We start from the raw sequence: 18,838 nt of genomic DNA, 5'->3' as shown, positions 1-18,838 counted from the left end.
ATTTTAGGAGATTATAAAAATTCTGTTGTCATTCCCTTCTTTCCATCAATTAGCTATAAAGTTGCACATATTTTGCAGAAATTTAACTTTCGGGTTGTTTACTCTCCCATCAATAAAATTCCAACTTCTATACTCAAGGACCCCATTCCGGATATGAATTCCTGGGGTATTTATAGGATTCCTTGCCAGTGCGGTTTAATTTACATTGGCCAAACTAAGAGAGCCTTAAAATTTCGCGTCAAAGAACATGAGGCATATGTTAGAAAAAAGGAAACACAGAAGTCTTCTGTTGCTCAACATTGTTGGTCCGAAAATCACACTTTCAATTTTTCTGCTGCCAAAATTATTCAAAAAACATCTTCCATTGGAGAACTGGATTTTCTAGAGGCATTTCACATTCATAGAAATCTTTCTGTTCTAGTTAACGATCCTAATTCCAATCCAAATTTGCCTTCGGCTTTTAGAGAAATTATGTTTTAGTTCTGGTTTCGCTAACAGATGGTGCCACTTGCTTATTCTTGTCCAGGCTTTCTTATCTATCTAAACATTATTTCCTATCTTGTTCATTTGCGGTTTTGCAGCTGAAGATGATGGTTCGGTAAAACCATCGAAACTAGTCCTGTGAAAATTTTGTGAATTAACGCTGATTTTTGTTGTTTGACTTCTGAATCCTTACAGTAATTTCTGCGATACAGCCAAGGTCTTGTTACCTAGCAATAAAGTTCAATTTATGCGACCTGTAAACCGATATAAGCCATAGCGTGAATCCTCCTTTAAAGTACACAAGTCCAAAAAGAATTTGAATTGTTTTATGATAATTCAATTTCTTTTTGGAATATTTAATTTCTTGTAACTGGGGCTTTAGGACAATCCTCAGTCTTTAACAACAATGTTAGCTAAAAGATGTTTGAACTTTTTCACATTTTTCTTAAAATAATTTTGAGCTAATGACCAGAGATACAACATACGAAATGCAATAATAATTAAAAAGAAAGTTAAGTTACAAAATTTAGAGACAAATGAGAAATCTACCTCCCATACTGAGAGGAACAGACCAATAAAATAGATCAGAAGCTCTAATCATACCCAGTATCATACACACAAACCTTTAAATATGAAAGGTTTTCACACTGTGTAGCAGTGCGACTTCAGCGAGACACTGCAGTGACAAATTTGATCACTGAGCAACTACAATATTAACTCAGGTAAAATGTATGAAGGTTAATATTAATTTAAGTTTAATTTTACTTTAGTTTTTGACAAATTTCATTTGAATTCAAAATATTTTTTAAATTGTACGCTATTGAAAGATATAACGGAGGCATTTAGACATTAAATGCTTCACCTTTTCCATAAGATGTCAATGCAAAATAATGCTCAGTCATAAAAATTCAAGCTGCTTGTGAAAAACTCATCTCTATCTTGCCTTATACAAATGGTTTTTTAAGAACAGCATAAACTGCAAATAAAATTTCAATTAACATATTACCTATAATAGTACCGAATGTCAGTCATTGAAATAATTTGTTATTAATATGCAGTCTGGAATTGCTAAATTTTTCAAATTTTGACCTGCTCAACTTTTTGGATCACAGGATATAATACCCTGTTGAAACTAATTAGTTTTGCTAAATAAAAAGGTAACTTCTCAAACCAATTTTAAGTTCTTACTCTAACATTTTGCTGGCAGTTACATTTTCGTCATACATTTTGTATTATGTATAGTTTCAATGGGAACTTTTTTGACAATCATGTATACTTTACTTCCTAATGATAAACACATTGCAAAATGCAATGAAAATTAAAATGAACATGACAATTCACTATGCGAAAAAGGGTTACTAAAAATGTGCTTTCTTAAGTTGGTCTGAAGCTGACATTGAGATAAAACCCCAACTCTTTTAGCCCCCTTCTCCACCCATCTTTCCAAATGAAAAGGGAATTTACTGCTGCAATGCTTACCCAGAATTTAAGCAGAAATATTATTGACTGCATATCAACATGTGCTAGCTAATACCCAGACACTAAAATAACTATAGCAGAGCATTTCAAGCATTCTGAGATTTAATCCTCATAAAATATTTTTCTTTGGAAAGATGTACAGTCAAAAGTCGTTAATCCGGACTCGTCGGGACTTCGGCGTCTCCGGATTATAGTTTAAATCTCGTAAGATGGCATGCAGAAATTTTAAATTAAAAATATGAAACCGTAATTTACGAAATAAAGAACAGTTATGATCTAAAGGGTATCAATATTTACAGAAAAAAAAGCTTAATATTTATTTGTTTACTTTATTAAACATTTCTTTCTATGTAAGTTGTTTAAGTTGCTTCATTTTACGTGATAATACTTTCTCTTTAATTCTATAAACAGACATAATTTCTTGTTCAGTTACAAAGTTCCGCTGTTCAAGTCCCGTAATTGCTGTAACGAGAATACCGACTAACTCGTCAATCGAAATTTTTTCGTTTTTATTAACCTCTCTTTCACCTTCTTCATGTCTTTATCCATTTTTTTCAGCAATTCCACTTTTTGTTTGATGGACATCGAAACATACTTTCGTTTTGTAGATCCTTTGGGAGCTCCAGCATCGGAAATTCTATTTGACATAATCGAAAGTTCAAGTTTACTTTTATAAAATTGCTCTTACAGTCTGCAAAAAATAATAAGCTGGATCCAATTCGAAGATTAAGGAACAACGCAATCATCAGCATCAACTGAAATAGATAATTTTAGCTTAGCTTATACCGTCCAATTTGCAATGTGTCAATTTTGAATATCACCAAAAGGATGTATATATATATATATATAGTGCTGTTACCTTTTTATATTTTTGCAACTTGAAAATAATTTATTGACCATAAAAGAAGTAAAATCTCAATCATGAATGAATTGCGTACTATTAATTAGCAATCTGACATTACCTTTATTAGATATATAAATTTTCATATATACAACCTAAATTAAAAAGCTACAAGAGCATGTAAAAACAGAAAGCAAGATTTAAATACACAGTTAAAATACATGTGATACAAATAAAATCATCAATTTTAGACTTCATAAATGGAAAAATCTTATGTTGCGCATCTTAAAAAATTACAGGTCAAAACACCTTTTATACAAAAACTCGGAGATTATTTAATTTGTATTATTTTCATCGAAGTTTTAATGAAGGAAATTTTAGGAAAGGTAATCCAATGCTTTAGTAATCTTTACAAAAGAATAGGAATCTCTCAAGAGAGCTTTTGGATGAAATTCTTAAAGTTTCTCTATTCTGAAATATACTACAATCGCAAATGTCTATATCTGCTCATAAATTTGAGCACAATACATACATGCACAACCACCCTTTTGCTTGAGCTGCAATTACCATATCATATGGGACAGTATTATTATAAGAGATTTAAAAATATGTTTTTATTAAGACTACCTCCAAATAAAAGTAAATTTAAAAACAGAAATAACAATGAAACCTTTTTTTTCTTTCTTTTTTTGATGAAGATTTTTATAACATGCTATGTCTTTCACCATCACCCTACATAATTGAGGTGAATGTGCTTCATTGGTATCACATTCTTCGACAATCAAAAATTTATCAAGACGTATGAAGGCTTCATTCAAATTTTTAATTATACAAAGTCTGGACATTTTAATCAGCTTCTTCTTCCTCACTTTCACTGCATAACATAATTCATTTTTGCTAATTAAGTATTAATTTGACAGAGGTACTGAGATTAACATTTTCATTGTTTGACATTAAAGTTCGATTCATTCATTAAGCTAATTATTTCATCTTCCAGTGTTTCTACAAAAATTATAAAATCACTTATCATTTGTGAGCATAATTTTTACCATGAACCACGATTTTTTTACGAACCTTTTGTATTTTCAACTTAATTCTTGACTCCTATTTCAGCCCATAAATCTCTATTATTATTTATGATGTTACATATATTATAGTTTTTCTAAAAATCTTTTAATATAAGCACATCTTCCCTGGCAGTCGCCTTAATAGCCTGATTCATTAGTGTCCTCATATAATATCGTTTAAATATAGTTGTCGCTGTTTGATCCTTGGGCTATATGAGATAGCTAATATTGGGAGGAAAAATATTGGGAGGAAAACATAACACTACTTTCCAAATATAAATTCTGCAGAAATTTTCAGTGTCCTGTAACGTTGTCTAAGATTAATAATGCTTTAAATTGTAAATTACTATTTTTACAATACTGTTGGCACGAAATGAAAAGTAAACCAATCTTTAAATATTAATTCAGTTATCCAACCATTTTTATTTGATTTCCAAATGACCGGGAGCAATTTTCAACTTGATAAAACTAACAACGGCTTCAAATTTAAATCACCAACTAAGTTTCAACCAAAAAGAAATGTCGGCTAGAGTAGATTGAAGGGTGCCCATTGTATTATTATTGCGAAGTCGTTTCATTTATTGCCAAGTTGTTATTTCATTTGTGGTAACCTGAGTAGTTGGATGTTATGAAAACCCTAATATGATGTAATCAGTTGCGTGATTGCAGTAAATTTTGAATGATAAGAAAAGATTTGTAAGGGTTTGTGGTGTGTGTTGGTTAGGGAATACGTTGCTTGCTCTATGGTTTAGACAGTAAAATGGCTGAACGTGGTAAGAATAATTTGAAGTTTCTGTACGATTTGGAACGAAAGGGAAAAACAGCATTAATTGACTGTTGTGTAAATGAAGGTTTACTTAATAGCCATTATAAGTGTCTTGTTTACAGGAAGATAATGCGTATGGTCGAACGTCGGAGGATATTTTTTACTCTTATTTTTTGTGAATTCATGTGGCGACGCCGATATATGGATTCTAGTTCAGATAATTTTAGGAAGTTTTTGGATGCTGTTAAGGAACTTTATTTGACTGAAGACAGAGAAATTCATAAATAAGGTGAGTGGATATTTCCTTTGTGTAATGCTAAGATGTATTTCCTTTTTTATGTTATTCCATTGTTTGATTTGAAATGTAGTTTATTGAGATTACATATTTTTTGTTGGCTGCTCCTTTGACTTTTTAAGGGAATATAGATTCATGTGAACATGGATATCGAGTTTGTGCAATTCTTTGACTTGGTTATTTCGTTTTTGTGTAGCACAGACTTTTTTTTTGGCATAAAAATTGCCACTACACAAAGCCAAAATAACAAGTCAAAGAATTGCACAAACTCGGTATCCATGTACTGCCAAAAATTGCCAAAGGGCATGCGTAAATATATTTTTACTGAAATGTCAATCTTTCTTGGGAAGTTTTATGTCAAGGACAAACGATTCTTATTTTGATACAAATGTAGGATTAAGCATCCCAAATAAACCTGTCTCATCTATATTGAATATTTGACTGGGAGAATATTCTCCATCTAGAGTAATTTGGGACAGTAGAAAATAAATTCTTTCACAGCATCTTTATCTGCATCAGACGATTCTCCACTGTATTTAATATTATGTAAAGAATGCATCAATTTTAAATTTGTCGAATTAACCGTTGCTTGCTTGAAACAACGTGTTTAAATCTGCATTTAACATGCTGACTACCACATGAGTTTGTAAGAAAATTTAATTTAGGACATGACCACTACTCTACCACCCCACTGGAAGAGTGTAGAATAAAAGATTTTGGGACATGCATTCAGTTTAAAATTTTTCCTGAAGAACGAAATATCTAAGAAAGGATGGGAGACTCAACAATTATTTCTTCTTTTCTAAATATTTTTTCTGTAATGACAAATGACAGAATTTTTTTTGGGTTGAAATTATTACCTCAACTTTTTACAATGTCTAAAAGAAAAATGAAAGAGTAATTTTTAGGTGAATCATATGGCAATGAAGAAGAAACCTGCTGTGAGGCTTGCAAGTATTCAAAAAGTAGCAATGAAAAACAGTCACGAATTTTCAGAAAGAAAAATTATAAACAAAATTACATCTTCAGATTTTGATTCGAGTACTGATAAATGCAGAGATAATAAATGTGGTGCAGATACTACTAATCATATTTAACAAGAACTAGTTATTCAGGAAGAAAGAAAATCGAATACCGAAGAAAGCATAATTAAGTAATTAAGTTTAGTGAATGGAATGAATTTAGCTATTGGCAACTATCATTTTCGTTTCTTTCTTTCAACAATAATTTTTTTCTCATAACTAGTTTACCTTGTAAGTACACAAAGAACTGCCCCCCCCAAATATGAATGACGCATTCTGATCAAATTTTTGCCATCATCTAGTCTTCCAATTTTCATGCAAAATAAGAGCCTTAGTTTAAACAATTAAAATAGGGGGGTAGGTACATTATTTTGATGCTGATCATCAATCCATGAAGATGAACAAATTTCCCTTTCCTCCACCATTGTGTGTTTTAGAAAAAAATCTTTTAAGATATACTTCCACAATTTTGAACGTATTCCTTAATTTTGCTCATATTTTTCAAAACTGAAATATCACAGATCTGTTAATATTGTACAAATGTTCGAGTAAAGCAAAAGATTCACCATTTTTAGATTGTTTACTTATTTCCATCTTTGTCTCGATTAAGTTTATAAGTTACTTTCTTCCTCTTTCCAGCATGCATTCATGGTGTAATGGTAGCACACCTGGCTAATGTTTGAGTCCCGGTGAAGGCATTGCTAATTTTTCATGTACAGGGTGATCTTTTTTAAAGTGACAGTGTTTGGAGCGCTCTGTAGCGCGATCTAATAGCCGAAATGGCACCAAACTTGGTATTTAGACTAATCAGAACATGGGACATCAAGACATACAATCGTACAGTTAAATTATTAATGTTTATTTACTATATTAACTTCCCCGGTGAGGAATTAGACCACATTCAATGTGAGCACCGCTCTCAGAAATAACACCGTGCATTCTGTGCACTACGTTCTCCACAGCTGTATGTAACATATCACGAGGAATATTCCACACTGTCTTTGTTATGTTGTCCTTTAGAATAGACAAATTTGATACTCCACCAACATAAACTTGAGATTTCATATAACCACAGAGCCAAAAATCGCACGGCGTGAGGTCAGAGGAACGAGACGGCCATGCAACTGGAAAACTGTGACTTATGACTCTACCATCAGCGAAGTTTTGGCGCAACAGCTGCTTTACCTTACTATGAATGTGTGGCGGAGCACTATCCTGCATAAAGATTGTCTGTTGGAAATGGTTTCTTAGCTGAAGTTGTGGAATAACAAATGTTTGCAGCATTTTGTGGTACCTTTCTGCATTTAAAGTGCACATTTGTGGTCCTGTCGAAGCGATGGTCTCAAAAATGAATGGCCCAATTATGAATTCGGCTCTGAAACCACACCAAACAGTGACTTTTGGGGAATTTAATGGCATTTGGTGCACGGTGTGGGGCTGCTCAGAAGCTCAAATTCGGGTATTTTGTGTGTTTACGGACCCATTGAGATAAGAATGGCACTCATCTCCCCACAGAAAGTGCCATGGGAAAGCATCATCAATTTCTAACCTGGCAAGAAACGATAGAGCGAATGTCAAGCCCTTAACATAATCACTTGGTTTCAGTTTGTGCAAGCGGCCGATTTTGTAGCGGTAAAATCCAATAACGCGCCGCAAAAACTCTCCATGTCATGGAATAATTCATGTCCTATTGTCGAGCTTCACCCCGGGCGCTGCTAGTACCAGCAATGGTTCCCTGCGACCCTTCAACAATTGCAGTTACCACATCAGTTATTACATCTTCTGATACTGGTTTACGTTTTCTTTCAGCGCGAAAGGTCAGTAACCCCGTGTCCTCGAACTTCTTAATCATTTTCTTAAGACCATTCAGCGATAAATGCCCCTTTCGTAATTTTTTTCTGGTTCGGAATTCCCGAAGAGCTGCGAATTCGTTACGTTGATTCATGTAATACAGCTTCACCGGTAAAGTGAGAGGCATGTCCACTGGAACTTGTTTACTTCAGCTGAGATTATTTGTCAGAGCTGTCTACTACTTGCTTTTATAGGCCCTATTACTGGTGCTGTCATCGCACAATATTTGCATTTTCCTTTGATACCCATATTTTATGCTAATTCTCATTATTGTAAGCTACAGCAGCGCCACAAAATGCCATAGTGGCAATTTTTGGAACTAAATTTTTTCTTTTCACGGAATCCTTTTTCCCATGTCTTGATTAGTTTAAATATTAAGTTTGGTGCCATTTCGGCTATTAGATCGCGCTACAAGGCGCTCCAAATACTGTCAGGGTTCGTACACATTTCTGCACACGAAAATTAAGTACTTTTAAGGACCATTAATGAAAAAAATCAAGGACCTATGAGAAAATAGGAACTGAAAAAATTCAATTAAAAATATTATCTATGCCTGAATTTCACTTTTGTGATACCATCCTAAAAATAAAACAGATCTCTAAGTAGTCTGCATTATTACTAAACATGAATTATTAATAAGTTTGAGAATAAAATAAACTTTATGCAATTTATCAAATAGCATTAAATATTTTACACTTACAACAGATGGACATATTTGAAAGAAGATAAGTGACATTTACGTGTTACCCACAGTTAGCTTTATGTTGATTTTTTTAAATGTCTCATTTTGTCACGTACTTGATCAGTCTAGAGGTTGAGTACATATCAGGTAGATTTTATGTCAAACGCCATAGGTTAAAATGAGAAGTAAGATCATATTCAGCATGATTCAGAGCAAAAGACTGAATATTGTTACTGCTGCTGCTTGTCTAGAAAGAGACCTGCTCATTAGAACAAATCTGAAAGGCCTGATGTAGGTTCACAAGTGTTGAAAGTTAGTCGGGCTCTGTTTGATGCAGTTCGTGTCGTAGCTTCGTGTAGAGTTTCAGGGGTTGTAACCCAGTTAATATACTTTAAGGTTACAATAAGCCATTAAAGAACCAGAGGTGATAAGTAACTTTGTATTAAGTCTCACTAGATGCAAAGAATAAGTTTTACTTTCTTTTTTTCGTATTAACACTGAAGTTTCTATGTTTCTCACTCATGTTTATCAATTTATAAGGATGACATATACAAATATAATAAATTAGAAAAACACATAACACATCGATGCATGCCTTAATGCAAAACTGAGACAGTTTTGATCTTTTGCTCGAAACAACCCAGTAGCGATTATGATTCTGAAAAGTTGGCTTCTGTAGGAAATAGTGCGTGTCTACGATGTATGTTACTACACAACTCACCTATTCGTGGCCACGAATGCCTCCCACTAGTAAGAATGGGAGATGGAACAAGTGAGATGAAAACAGTTGACCAATGAGCAAATTTTTTCATTATCGACAAAAATCTTTTAAAAATTCAATTTTTTAAAAGGTGTGAAATAGTGTATTGTGTGAAAGTCAAAGGTTGCCTGTAAATTATTACCCACAAGGTATTTTGGCTTGAAAATTCCATTTCTGAAATAATTACCTTCCTGTACTATTCTAGACACATACGTAAAATATTACTTACTACAATCACATTCCTATTTAGTGAGAAAATATTTTTTACCACTTACCAGAGCCACAAACAACAAAGATAAATAAGCCTAAAAGCCAGGGTCCAACGGCATACTTTTCATCTTGTGCTTTCTACAGAAACAAAAAAAAAAAAAAAAAAATTAAAATTATAACATAAAACAAAACAGAAATGTATTTTAAGCATATATCTAAAGAAATATCATTAAGTGTTACATTCTTTATGACAGATATTGTATGGGATCTCATATATTTCCCATACAAATTGCAAAACAGTCATTAATCCATGGTCCTGCTGATAGTGGATTAAATAACTATGAGTAAGAATAAAATAATTATAAAGTTTTGATAACTGTTTTGCTTATTACTGAAAGATTAAAAAATACTTTTTGAAATAAATTACATAAATTATAACTCCCCACCCCCCAAGTGAGCAACTTATGACCTTTCACAATATGTCATAAGAAATAATACAGTCAAAAGTCGTTAATTCGGACACCCATAATGCGGAATGATCTATAATCCGGACCTCAAAGCTAAAAACTTTCTGCACATGCGGTGCATTGACAAATGCGCATAGGCGTTTACGCGTGCGCGTAAGACCTTTACGACTGCACATATGCATGTGCGCAAGTGCAGAATACGTTTTCGCGTGCGCGTTTAATGTATAACGGACGGTATAAGTTAAAATTATCTAATTATCTATTTCAGTTAATGTTGATGATTGCGTTGTTCCTTAATCTTCGAATTGGATCCGGTTTATTATTTTTTGAAGACTATAAGAGCAATTTTATAAAAGTAAACTTAAACCTTCGATTATGTCAAATAGAATTTTCAATGATGGAGCTCCCAAAGGATCTACAAAACGAAAGTATGTTTCGATGTCCAACAAACAAAAAGTGGAATTGCTGCAAAAAATTGATAAAGACATGGAGAATGTGACAGAGGTTAGTGAAAACAAAAAAATTTCGATTGACAGGTTAGTCGGTATTCTCGGCACAGCAATTAACGGGACTTGAACAGCGGAACTTTGTAACTGAACAAGAAATTATGTCTTTTTATAGAATTAAATAGAAAGTATTATCACATAAAATGAAGCAACTTAAACAACTTACATTGAGAGAAATGTTTAATAAAGTAAACAAATAAATATTAAGCTTTTTTTTTTTTTTTTGTAAATTTTGATACTCTTTAGATCATAATTGCTCTTTATTTCATAAATTACGGTTTCATATTTTTAATTTTAGAATTTCTGTGTGCCATCTTACGAGATTTAAACTGTTGATCTATAATCCGGAATCGAAGTCCCGACGAGTCCGGATTAACGATTTTGACTGTATATGTTGTTTTTTGGGTTAGAGCAGATTTAAGGGTGCCCCTTATATTATTGTGAAGTTGTTGAACACGTAAATATACTTTTACAATTTTTTGTTAACCCGCTACTACGCGCGCCAAAATTACGAACACGAGAAGGCACGGTTGGTATAACATATCTGAAAGCAATTAACATGTTTTAAATTACATTAATAATATAAATATGAGTATAAATGTGGATTAACATAAAAAACAATGAACTTTACAATATTTTAAAGAATATAATAAATGAAATAACATACAATTATTTTGCACATCTCTGGCTGACTGCCACATATGCTCTATACAAATACCGATATTACATTTCTTGCATAGAAACCGTGTCTTTCTGTCCTTGCTTTTAGGGCACTCAGTGCATCTTCCGTAAACGTTTTTCATCTTTTTAGAAGGTGGTTCCATGTTGCAATCTTCTGAAATTATTTTTTCTTTTAGTTATAAAGGAAGCAAGATTTGCTGCCGCCGTTGACTTGAGTAATCTTCCACTTTCGAATAACCAGTATTTCCTAGAATTTTAAAGATAATGCTTTCAGAACTAGTCCTAACAGTCGTTCGGAATTTGTTTTTCTTCCATACTAAGACATTTTTACCAACATAATTTTCATCATTTCATTGATTTTCTAATTCACTATTATTTTGCACATCTCTGGCAGACTGAACACATGTGTTCTATACAAATTCTCAGTTAGTATCTGTATCACTGTCTGTTGATGAATTATAATTGCTGTTGTGTTCATCTATTAATTCTTCCTCCCTCCTCTTCTCTAAACGTTCCATCATCTGTTGAAACGGTTTCTAGCACATTTCTCAACCTTTTCCATTTCTTTATCATCACTTAAATGCCATGTGATACTGACTAAGAAAGTGATGATGAAAATCTGAGAGACACGAGAAGACACGCGGGTGTCACATACACAAATGGTACAATTCCTAGAAAAGTACTCGAAGAATCACTCCACGGATTTCCCAGCTTCATGAATGTGATCTTGAATTCAGCTACAAAAGGTTTCGTCCATTTCCAGGATAGGGGTTTTGAGATAAGGGACAAAGAATATGCCTCTGGGCATGACATACCCGGCACGTGTGCTCGTGGGTTAACTACACCATATTAAATAAAATAACGAATAGAATTTCTCAGCATATTTAATAATAAATAGAACCTGGAATGTTTACATATCATACTTTAAACAAACTGCTTACATAACTGCCTATAAGTTCCATTCAATTATTTAAAGTAAATTGAGGATAAAATTGTATTAAATACTATAATAAATAATAATTTATATTAACTCTCTTCTACATGCATATGTTGGGGATACTCAGATAACCGGCACTTGGCGAGGTTCGAAAAGTGTTAGGTTGCTAGCTCAGATGTTAACCAAGACAGGGAAAAGGATATTTTCTTTCTACATTTTTTTCTTAACGTTGGGTGTCATAACTTTGCAGATAAATCTTTGTGAGATGATCAGATAACATTGTTACTAGACATTTTGAATTTGCTGTTTAATTATTTCTAAATAAATTAATTACACCTGTAATTAGAATAAGATAATTTTATTTTTATATAAGAAAATTACAAAATGTGCTCCTTTTCTGTACACATTATCCCATGTGTATTTACATATAATTAATTTCTAAATAAATTAATTTTAAAAATTTATTTAGAATTTTTAATTATAGACTAATTTAAGTCTCATTTTATTCTGATAAGTCATTTTATTCTGATTAGAAGTGTAATTTAAATAAATTACACTTCTAATCAGAATAAAATGATTTTATTTTTATAGAAGAAAATATGCTCTTTTTCTAACTTATCTACTTAAAATTTAATTATATGGGACTCTGGCCATAACAAACAGGAATTTCTAAATAAATTAATTGTACTTCTAATATGAATATATATATATATTTTTAATTTATGGAAGTCATTTGTTTAATCTAACCAAATGCCTTTTTTCTTATTATGTCCACGTATAAATAGGATTAGTATTGTTTAGAATATGAAAAGCACTCCCAGGGTCTTTGCTTAAGAAGAAGGAAATCCATTAGCCAGGACTTGACTCCAAGACAAACTACTAGTGTGCAACAGTTTTAACCCTAGGCCGCTGAAAGATACCCTGTATCATAAAAGCAGTTTTTAACCCCCCCCCTCATAATCAAATTTATATTCAAATATAATTATTAAAATCCAATAAAATGATACTCAGACTGAAATGCTAACAAGTTAGTACAGTACAAAGTCTTTAAACCATACTGATCTATAATCCGGATCTCAAAGCTACAAACTTTCTGCGCATGCATAGTGTTTATGCATGCACTTAATACGTTTATGCACGCACATCTAATGTATAACGGACAGTATAAGATATGCTAAAATTATCTAATCTATTTCAGTTAATGTTGCAGATCACCTTGTTCCTTAATCATCTAATTAGATCCGACTTATTATTTTTTGCAGACTGTTAGAGCAATTTTATAAAAAGTAAGCTTGAACTTTCGATTATGTCAAAAAGAGTTTCTGATTCTGGAGCTGCCAAAGGATATACAAAGTAAAAGCATGATTCGATGTCCATCAAATAAAAAGTGGAATTGCTGCAAAAAATGGATAAAGGCATGAAGAAAGTTGTAGAAAACGAAAAAATTTCTATTGACAAGCTAGTCGGTATTCTCGGCATAGCAATTACAGGACTTGAACAACGAAACTTTGTAACTGAACATGAAATTATGTCTGTTTATAGAATTAAAGAGAAAGTATTACAGTCAAAAGTCATTAATCCGGACTCGTAGGGACTTTGGCAAATCCAGATTATCGATTTTTCCGGATTATAGATCAGTTTAAATCTGGTAAGATGGCATGCAGAAATTACAAAATTAAAAATATGAAACCGTAATTTATGAAATAAAGAACAGTTATGATCTAAAGGGTATCAAAATTTACAAAAAGAAAAAGCTTAATATTTATTTGTTTACTTTATTAAACATTTCTTTCAATGTAAGTTGTTCAAGTTGCTTCATTTCACATGTGACAATACTTTCTCTTTAATTCTATTAAACAGACATAATTTCTTGTTTAGTTACAAAGTTCCGCTGTTGAAGTCCTATAATTGCTGTGTCAAGAATACCGACTAATTTGTCAATCGAAATGTTTTCGTTTTCAATAACCTCTCTGTCACTTTCTTCACTATCGGAAGGGAATTATAATGACGAGGAACTTGATTTAAACCATATCAAAGACGGAGTACATCGAGATGAAATGCTACATTTAGTAAGGAATTATAAGCCAAATAAAATAAAAACATCTGCCCTGAAGATAAGGATAGTGCTGACAGATCAACTTCCAATTCATTGCGCGTCCCCCCCACCCTGCCGCAGAGCAGCGTGAAATTGATAAACAGATTTTGGATTTCAAAACATACTTTCGCTTTGTAGATCCTTTATATATTAGTTAATATATATCGGAAATTCTATTTGACATAATCGAAAGTTTAAGCTTATTTTTATAAAATTGCTCTAACATTCTGCAAAAAATAATAAGCCGGATCCAATTCGAAGATTAAGGAACAACGCAATCTGCAACATTAACTGAATTAGATAATTTTAGCTTAACTTATACCGTCCGTTATACATTAAACGCGCATGCGTAAATGTATTATGTGCTTGCGCACAAGCATATTAGCAGCCTTAAAGGTCTTATGCGCACGCGTAAACGCCTATGCGCATGCATCAAGGCGACGCATGAGCAGAAAGTTTGTAGCTTTGAGGTCCGGATTATAGATCATTCCGGATTATGGGTGTCCGAATTAACGACTTTTGACTGTAGTACATAAAACGAAGCAACTTAACTTACATTGAAATAAATGTTTAATAAAGTAAACAAATATATATTAAGCCTTTTTTTTTAAATTTTGATACCCTTTAGATCATAATTGCTCTTTATTTCATAAATTAAGATTTCATATTTTTAAATTTTATAATTTCTGCATGCCATCTTACCAGATTAAAATTGATAATCTATAATCTGGAAAGACCTCTAATCCGGAATCGCTGAATTACCGACAAGTCTAGATTAAAGACTTTGTAAAATGACTGTCTAATTAAAGACTGTGTAAAATGTTAGACATTATTTTGCTATTTTTCTACGTCAAGCATATTTCACTGATTTCTTTATACAGTCAAAAGTCGTTAATTCGGACACCCATAATCCGGACCTCAAAGCTAAAATCTTTCTGCGCATGCGCCGCGTTGACGCATGCGCGCAAGACATTTACGACTGCGCATATGCGTCTGCACAAGCGCAGAATACGTTTTCGCATGCGCTTTTAATGTATAACGGACGGTATAAGCTAAAATTATCTATTTCAGTTAACGTTGATGATTGCGTTGTTCCTTAATCTTTGAATTGGATCCGGCTTATTATTTTTTGCAGAGTGTAAGAGCAATTTTATAAAAGTAAGCTTGAACTTTCGCTTATGTCAAATAGAATTTCCGATGCTGGAGCTCCCAAAGGACCTAGAAAACGAAAGTATGTTTCGATGTCCATCAAACAAAAAACTAATTGCTACAAAAAATGGATAAAGGCATATCCTTTGTTTATCCAACCGTTCCGAAATCTGTTTATCAATTTCACGCTGCTCAGCGCGGGAGGAGGACATTGCGGCGCGCAATGAACTGGAAGTTGATCTGTCAGCACTATCGTTATCTTCAGGGCAGATATTTTTATTTTATTCGGCTTACAATTTCTTACTAAATGTAGTATTTAATCTCGATGTACTCCGTCTTTGATATGATTTAAATCAAATTCCTCGTCATTATAAATATCACGAATACAAATCAAATAGTTTTCTGGTTGCAATTTTCTAATTTCGGCTATGCATAAGGTATGCTTTACGCATGCGCGCATTAAAAGAAATGTTTAATAAAGTGAACAAATAAATATTAAGCTTCTATTTTTGTAAATTTTGATACCCTTTAGATCATAATTGCTCATTATTTTATAAATTACGGTTTCATATTTTTAATTTTATAATTTCTGCATGCCATCTTACCAGATTTAAACTGATGATCTATAATCCGGAAAAATTGATAATCCGGAATTGCCGAAGTCCTGATGAGTCGAGATTAAAGACTTTTGATTGTATAGAGGATTTTGTGGAATAAAAAAAAAAAAAAGGTCTATCAGCCCAAAATCACAAAATCTAAACCATTAGCTTATACATGAGCAAAAGTTTCTTTATTTTTAAGATTTATATTTATAGATTTTTTTGACGTGTTACTCATGTTTTAGCAATGAATGTAAACTCGAACTTCAAATAAGTAAAACATAGAAATCTTTGCATCACTGTGCAAATGTATTTTAGTTATGTATTTGCAACAAATACATAACTAAAATACATTTGCACACCGTATAAAATTGCTTTGGGGAGCCATCTTTTTTCAAGCCACTGTTACAAACAACGTTCAAATTACACAAAAATAATATTTTATGATTTAATTTTTCATGGAATAAATACAGACAAATTCAATTAACCTTATCATATTCTATTTGAATAGTCTTTTTCCAAAGTTTAAACAATTGCAAAACGTCATGAAAAGCTATGGAAGTGCTTGTTACAATCTCGTTTTCCGTAGTTATGCAATTCAGGATTACATTTCTTTGTTTATTTTACTATTATTATATTTCTTTGTTTGTTTTACTATTTTTGCACTTAAACAAAAACAACAACAAAAAAACCTTATTAAGCAAAATTATGTCCAGAATGTCCAATATAAACCGGACTGGATGATGATAAATAGCCAGGAATACATTTCGAGGATGTAATATTGATACATGCATACTTCCTTTTTTAAAGCTTAAAGAAGAGGATATTTTTTGGAAAGTGGCTTTTAATGCCATTTCCCTCTTTGGCCTCAAAAATCTCCTCCCGAGAATATGGCAATTTTTTTGCGATTCAAATGGTGGAAAAAATTGTGCCAAGTGCCGCTTATCCGAGATTTACCCATATGTTAAATAGTGTTGCATAGATATTGAACAAATAGTCAATTTCTTTTTTACTAATTGTAAATATCACTTTTATGGATGTTTACAACATTTGGCAACAAACTGCATTTTTTTAACACCCAATTGCACTAACACTGTTACAGCAGATAAGTATCCGATCTAAACGGATGTCATATCAGATCAGCCACTGTGGTCAACATTTTTAATTCACAGACAGACAACGTGAACAGTGACTTTTAAAATAAACCCTTTGCTTAAAGACAAAAAAGACAGCATTTGCTTAAAAAGAGGGGTTTTTATTTATTTATTTATTCAGGAAAAAGCCCAACTGTTACTGATGTGGAATTTGCAGCACTGTTTGAAATTGATAGGATAGCAATAGCACTCACTTATGTAGCCATGACTTGGTGACTACAAGTGGGCAAACCAGAAATTTCATCATCGATTATTCACCAGTGGCAGATAGGGACAGCGGACAGATGCCCGGTGGGCCGAAGTGATTTCAGGTTGATCATGAAACTCAAACAATTGAATGTACATAGATGACTCAGCAAGACAGCCTTGCGAGTGAGGGTACCTGCATAGAATTAGTGAAAAGTCGTTAATCTGGACTTGCCGGGACTTCGAAGATTCCGGATTATCAATTTTCTGGATTATAGATTATCAGTTTAAATCTCGTAAGATGGCATGCAGAAATTCTAAAATTAAAAATATGAAACGTAATTTATGAAATAAAGAACAATTATGATCTAAAGGGTATCAAAATTTACAAAAGAAAAAGCTTAATATTTATTTGTTTACTTTATTAAACATTCCTTTCAATGTAAGTTGTTTAAGTTGCTTCGTTTTATGTGATAATACTTTCTCTTTAATTATATAAACAGACATAATTTCTTGTTCAGTTACATAGTTCCGCTGTTCAAGTCCTGTAATTGCTGTGTCAAGAATACCGACTAATTTGTCAATCGAAATTTTTTCGTTTTCACTAACCTCTCTGTCACCTTCTTCATGTCTTTATCCATTTTTTTGCAGCAATTCCACTTTTTGTTTGATGGACATCGAAACATACTTTCGTTTTGTAGATCCTTTGGGAGTTCCAGCATCAGAAATTCTATTTGACATAATCGAAAGTTCAAGTTTATTTTTATAAAATTGCTCTTACAGTCAGCAAAAAATAATAAGCCGCATCCAATTCGAAGATTAAGGAACAACGCAATCATCAACATTAACTGAAATAGATAGTTAGATAATTTTAGCTTATACCGTCCGTTATACATTAAACACGAACGCGAAAACATATTCTGCGGTTGCGCACATGCATATGCGCAGTCGTAAAGGTCTTACGCGCACGCGTAAACACCTATGTGCATGTGTCAATGCGGCGTATGCGCAGAAAGTTTTTAGCTTTGAGGTCCGCATTATAGATCATTCCGGATTATGGGTGTCCGAATTAACGACTTTTGACTGTAATACTTTTACTCAAAAGTATATCTTCCAATGGTATACAAAATGCACAGATACGACAAATGGCAAAATCGATTCTGGATAAAATATCAACTTTTAGAATAATTTTGTCGATTCTCATGTATTTGAAAATATTTGAATATACTGAGCCAGTAACGAAATATTTGCAGATTAAAGGATTAGATTACATCCTAGCATATAATATGGTTAAAGAGGCTACAAGCCCTGGCTAAAAGCCATTTCTAGAAACTTCGATTTAATAATTAACACATCAAAATTGTTTGCAAGTGACTGCAATAATAAACTAGAAAGGGTGGGTTGTGATATAATTATAGAAGAAAAGCTACCTACTAGAAGATGCCAAAAAGTGAAACAAATCGGCCAATTATAATTTAAATTGCCCTATCAAACAAGTCGAAGTTACCATCTTTAATTTTATAATGGATAACACTATTTCATCGAAGGAAAGTAGGTTTAAAGGGCATAGGAAGTCGTATGAAGACAAAACATTACTTCTTGATCCCT

General features: G+C 32.6%; 1 protein-coding gene across 1 annotated transcript in view; it reads right to left on the bottom strand.

Annotated features, from left to right (window-relative positions):
• LOC118182862 (stress-associated endoplasmic reticulum protein 2) overlaps positions 1-18,838 on the bottom strand; it is a 34,832-nt gene that overhangs the window by 5,960 nt on the left and 10,034 nt on the right. Inside the window, exon 2 of the mRNA XM_035352253.2 lies at positions 9,522-9,594. Within this exon, the coding sequence (XP_035208144.1) occupies positions 9,522-9,594 (73 nt within the window). The remainder of the gene's footprint in view (positions 1-9,521; positions 9,595-18,838) is intronic.

This window comes from Stegodyphus dumicola, chromosome 3 (genome assembly GCF_044657685.1).
Source record: "Stegodyphus dumicola isolate Sdum_Otavi_A_Nest chromosome 3, ASM4465768v1".
Taxonomy (NCBI): Eukaryota; Metazoa; Arthropoda; class Arachnida; order Araneae; family Eresidae; genus Stegodyphus; species Stegodyphus dumicola.
Note: the sequence above shows the minus strand (reverse complement) of the source record. Positions and strands in the feature narration are given on the sequence as shown.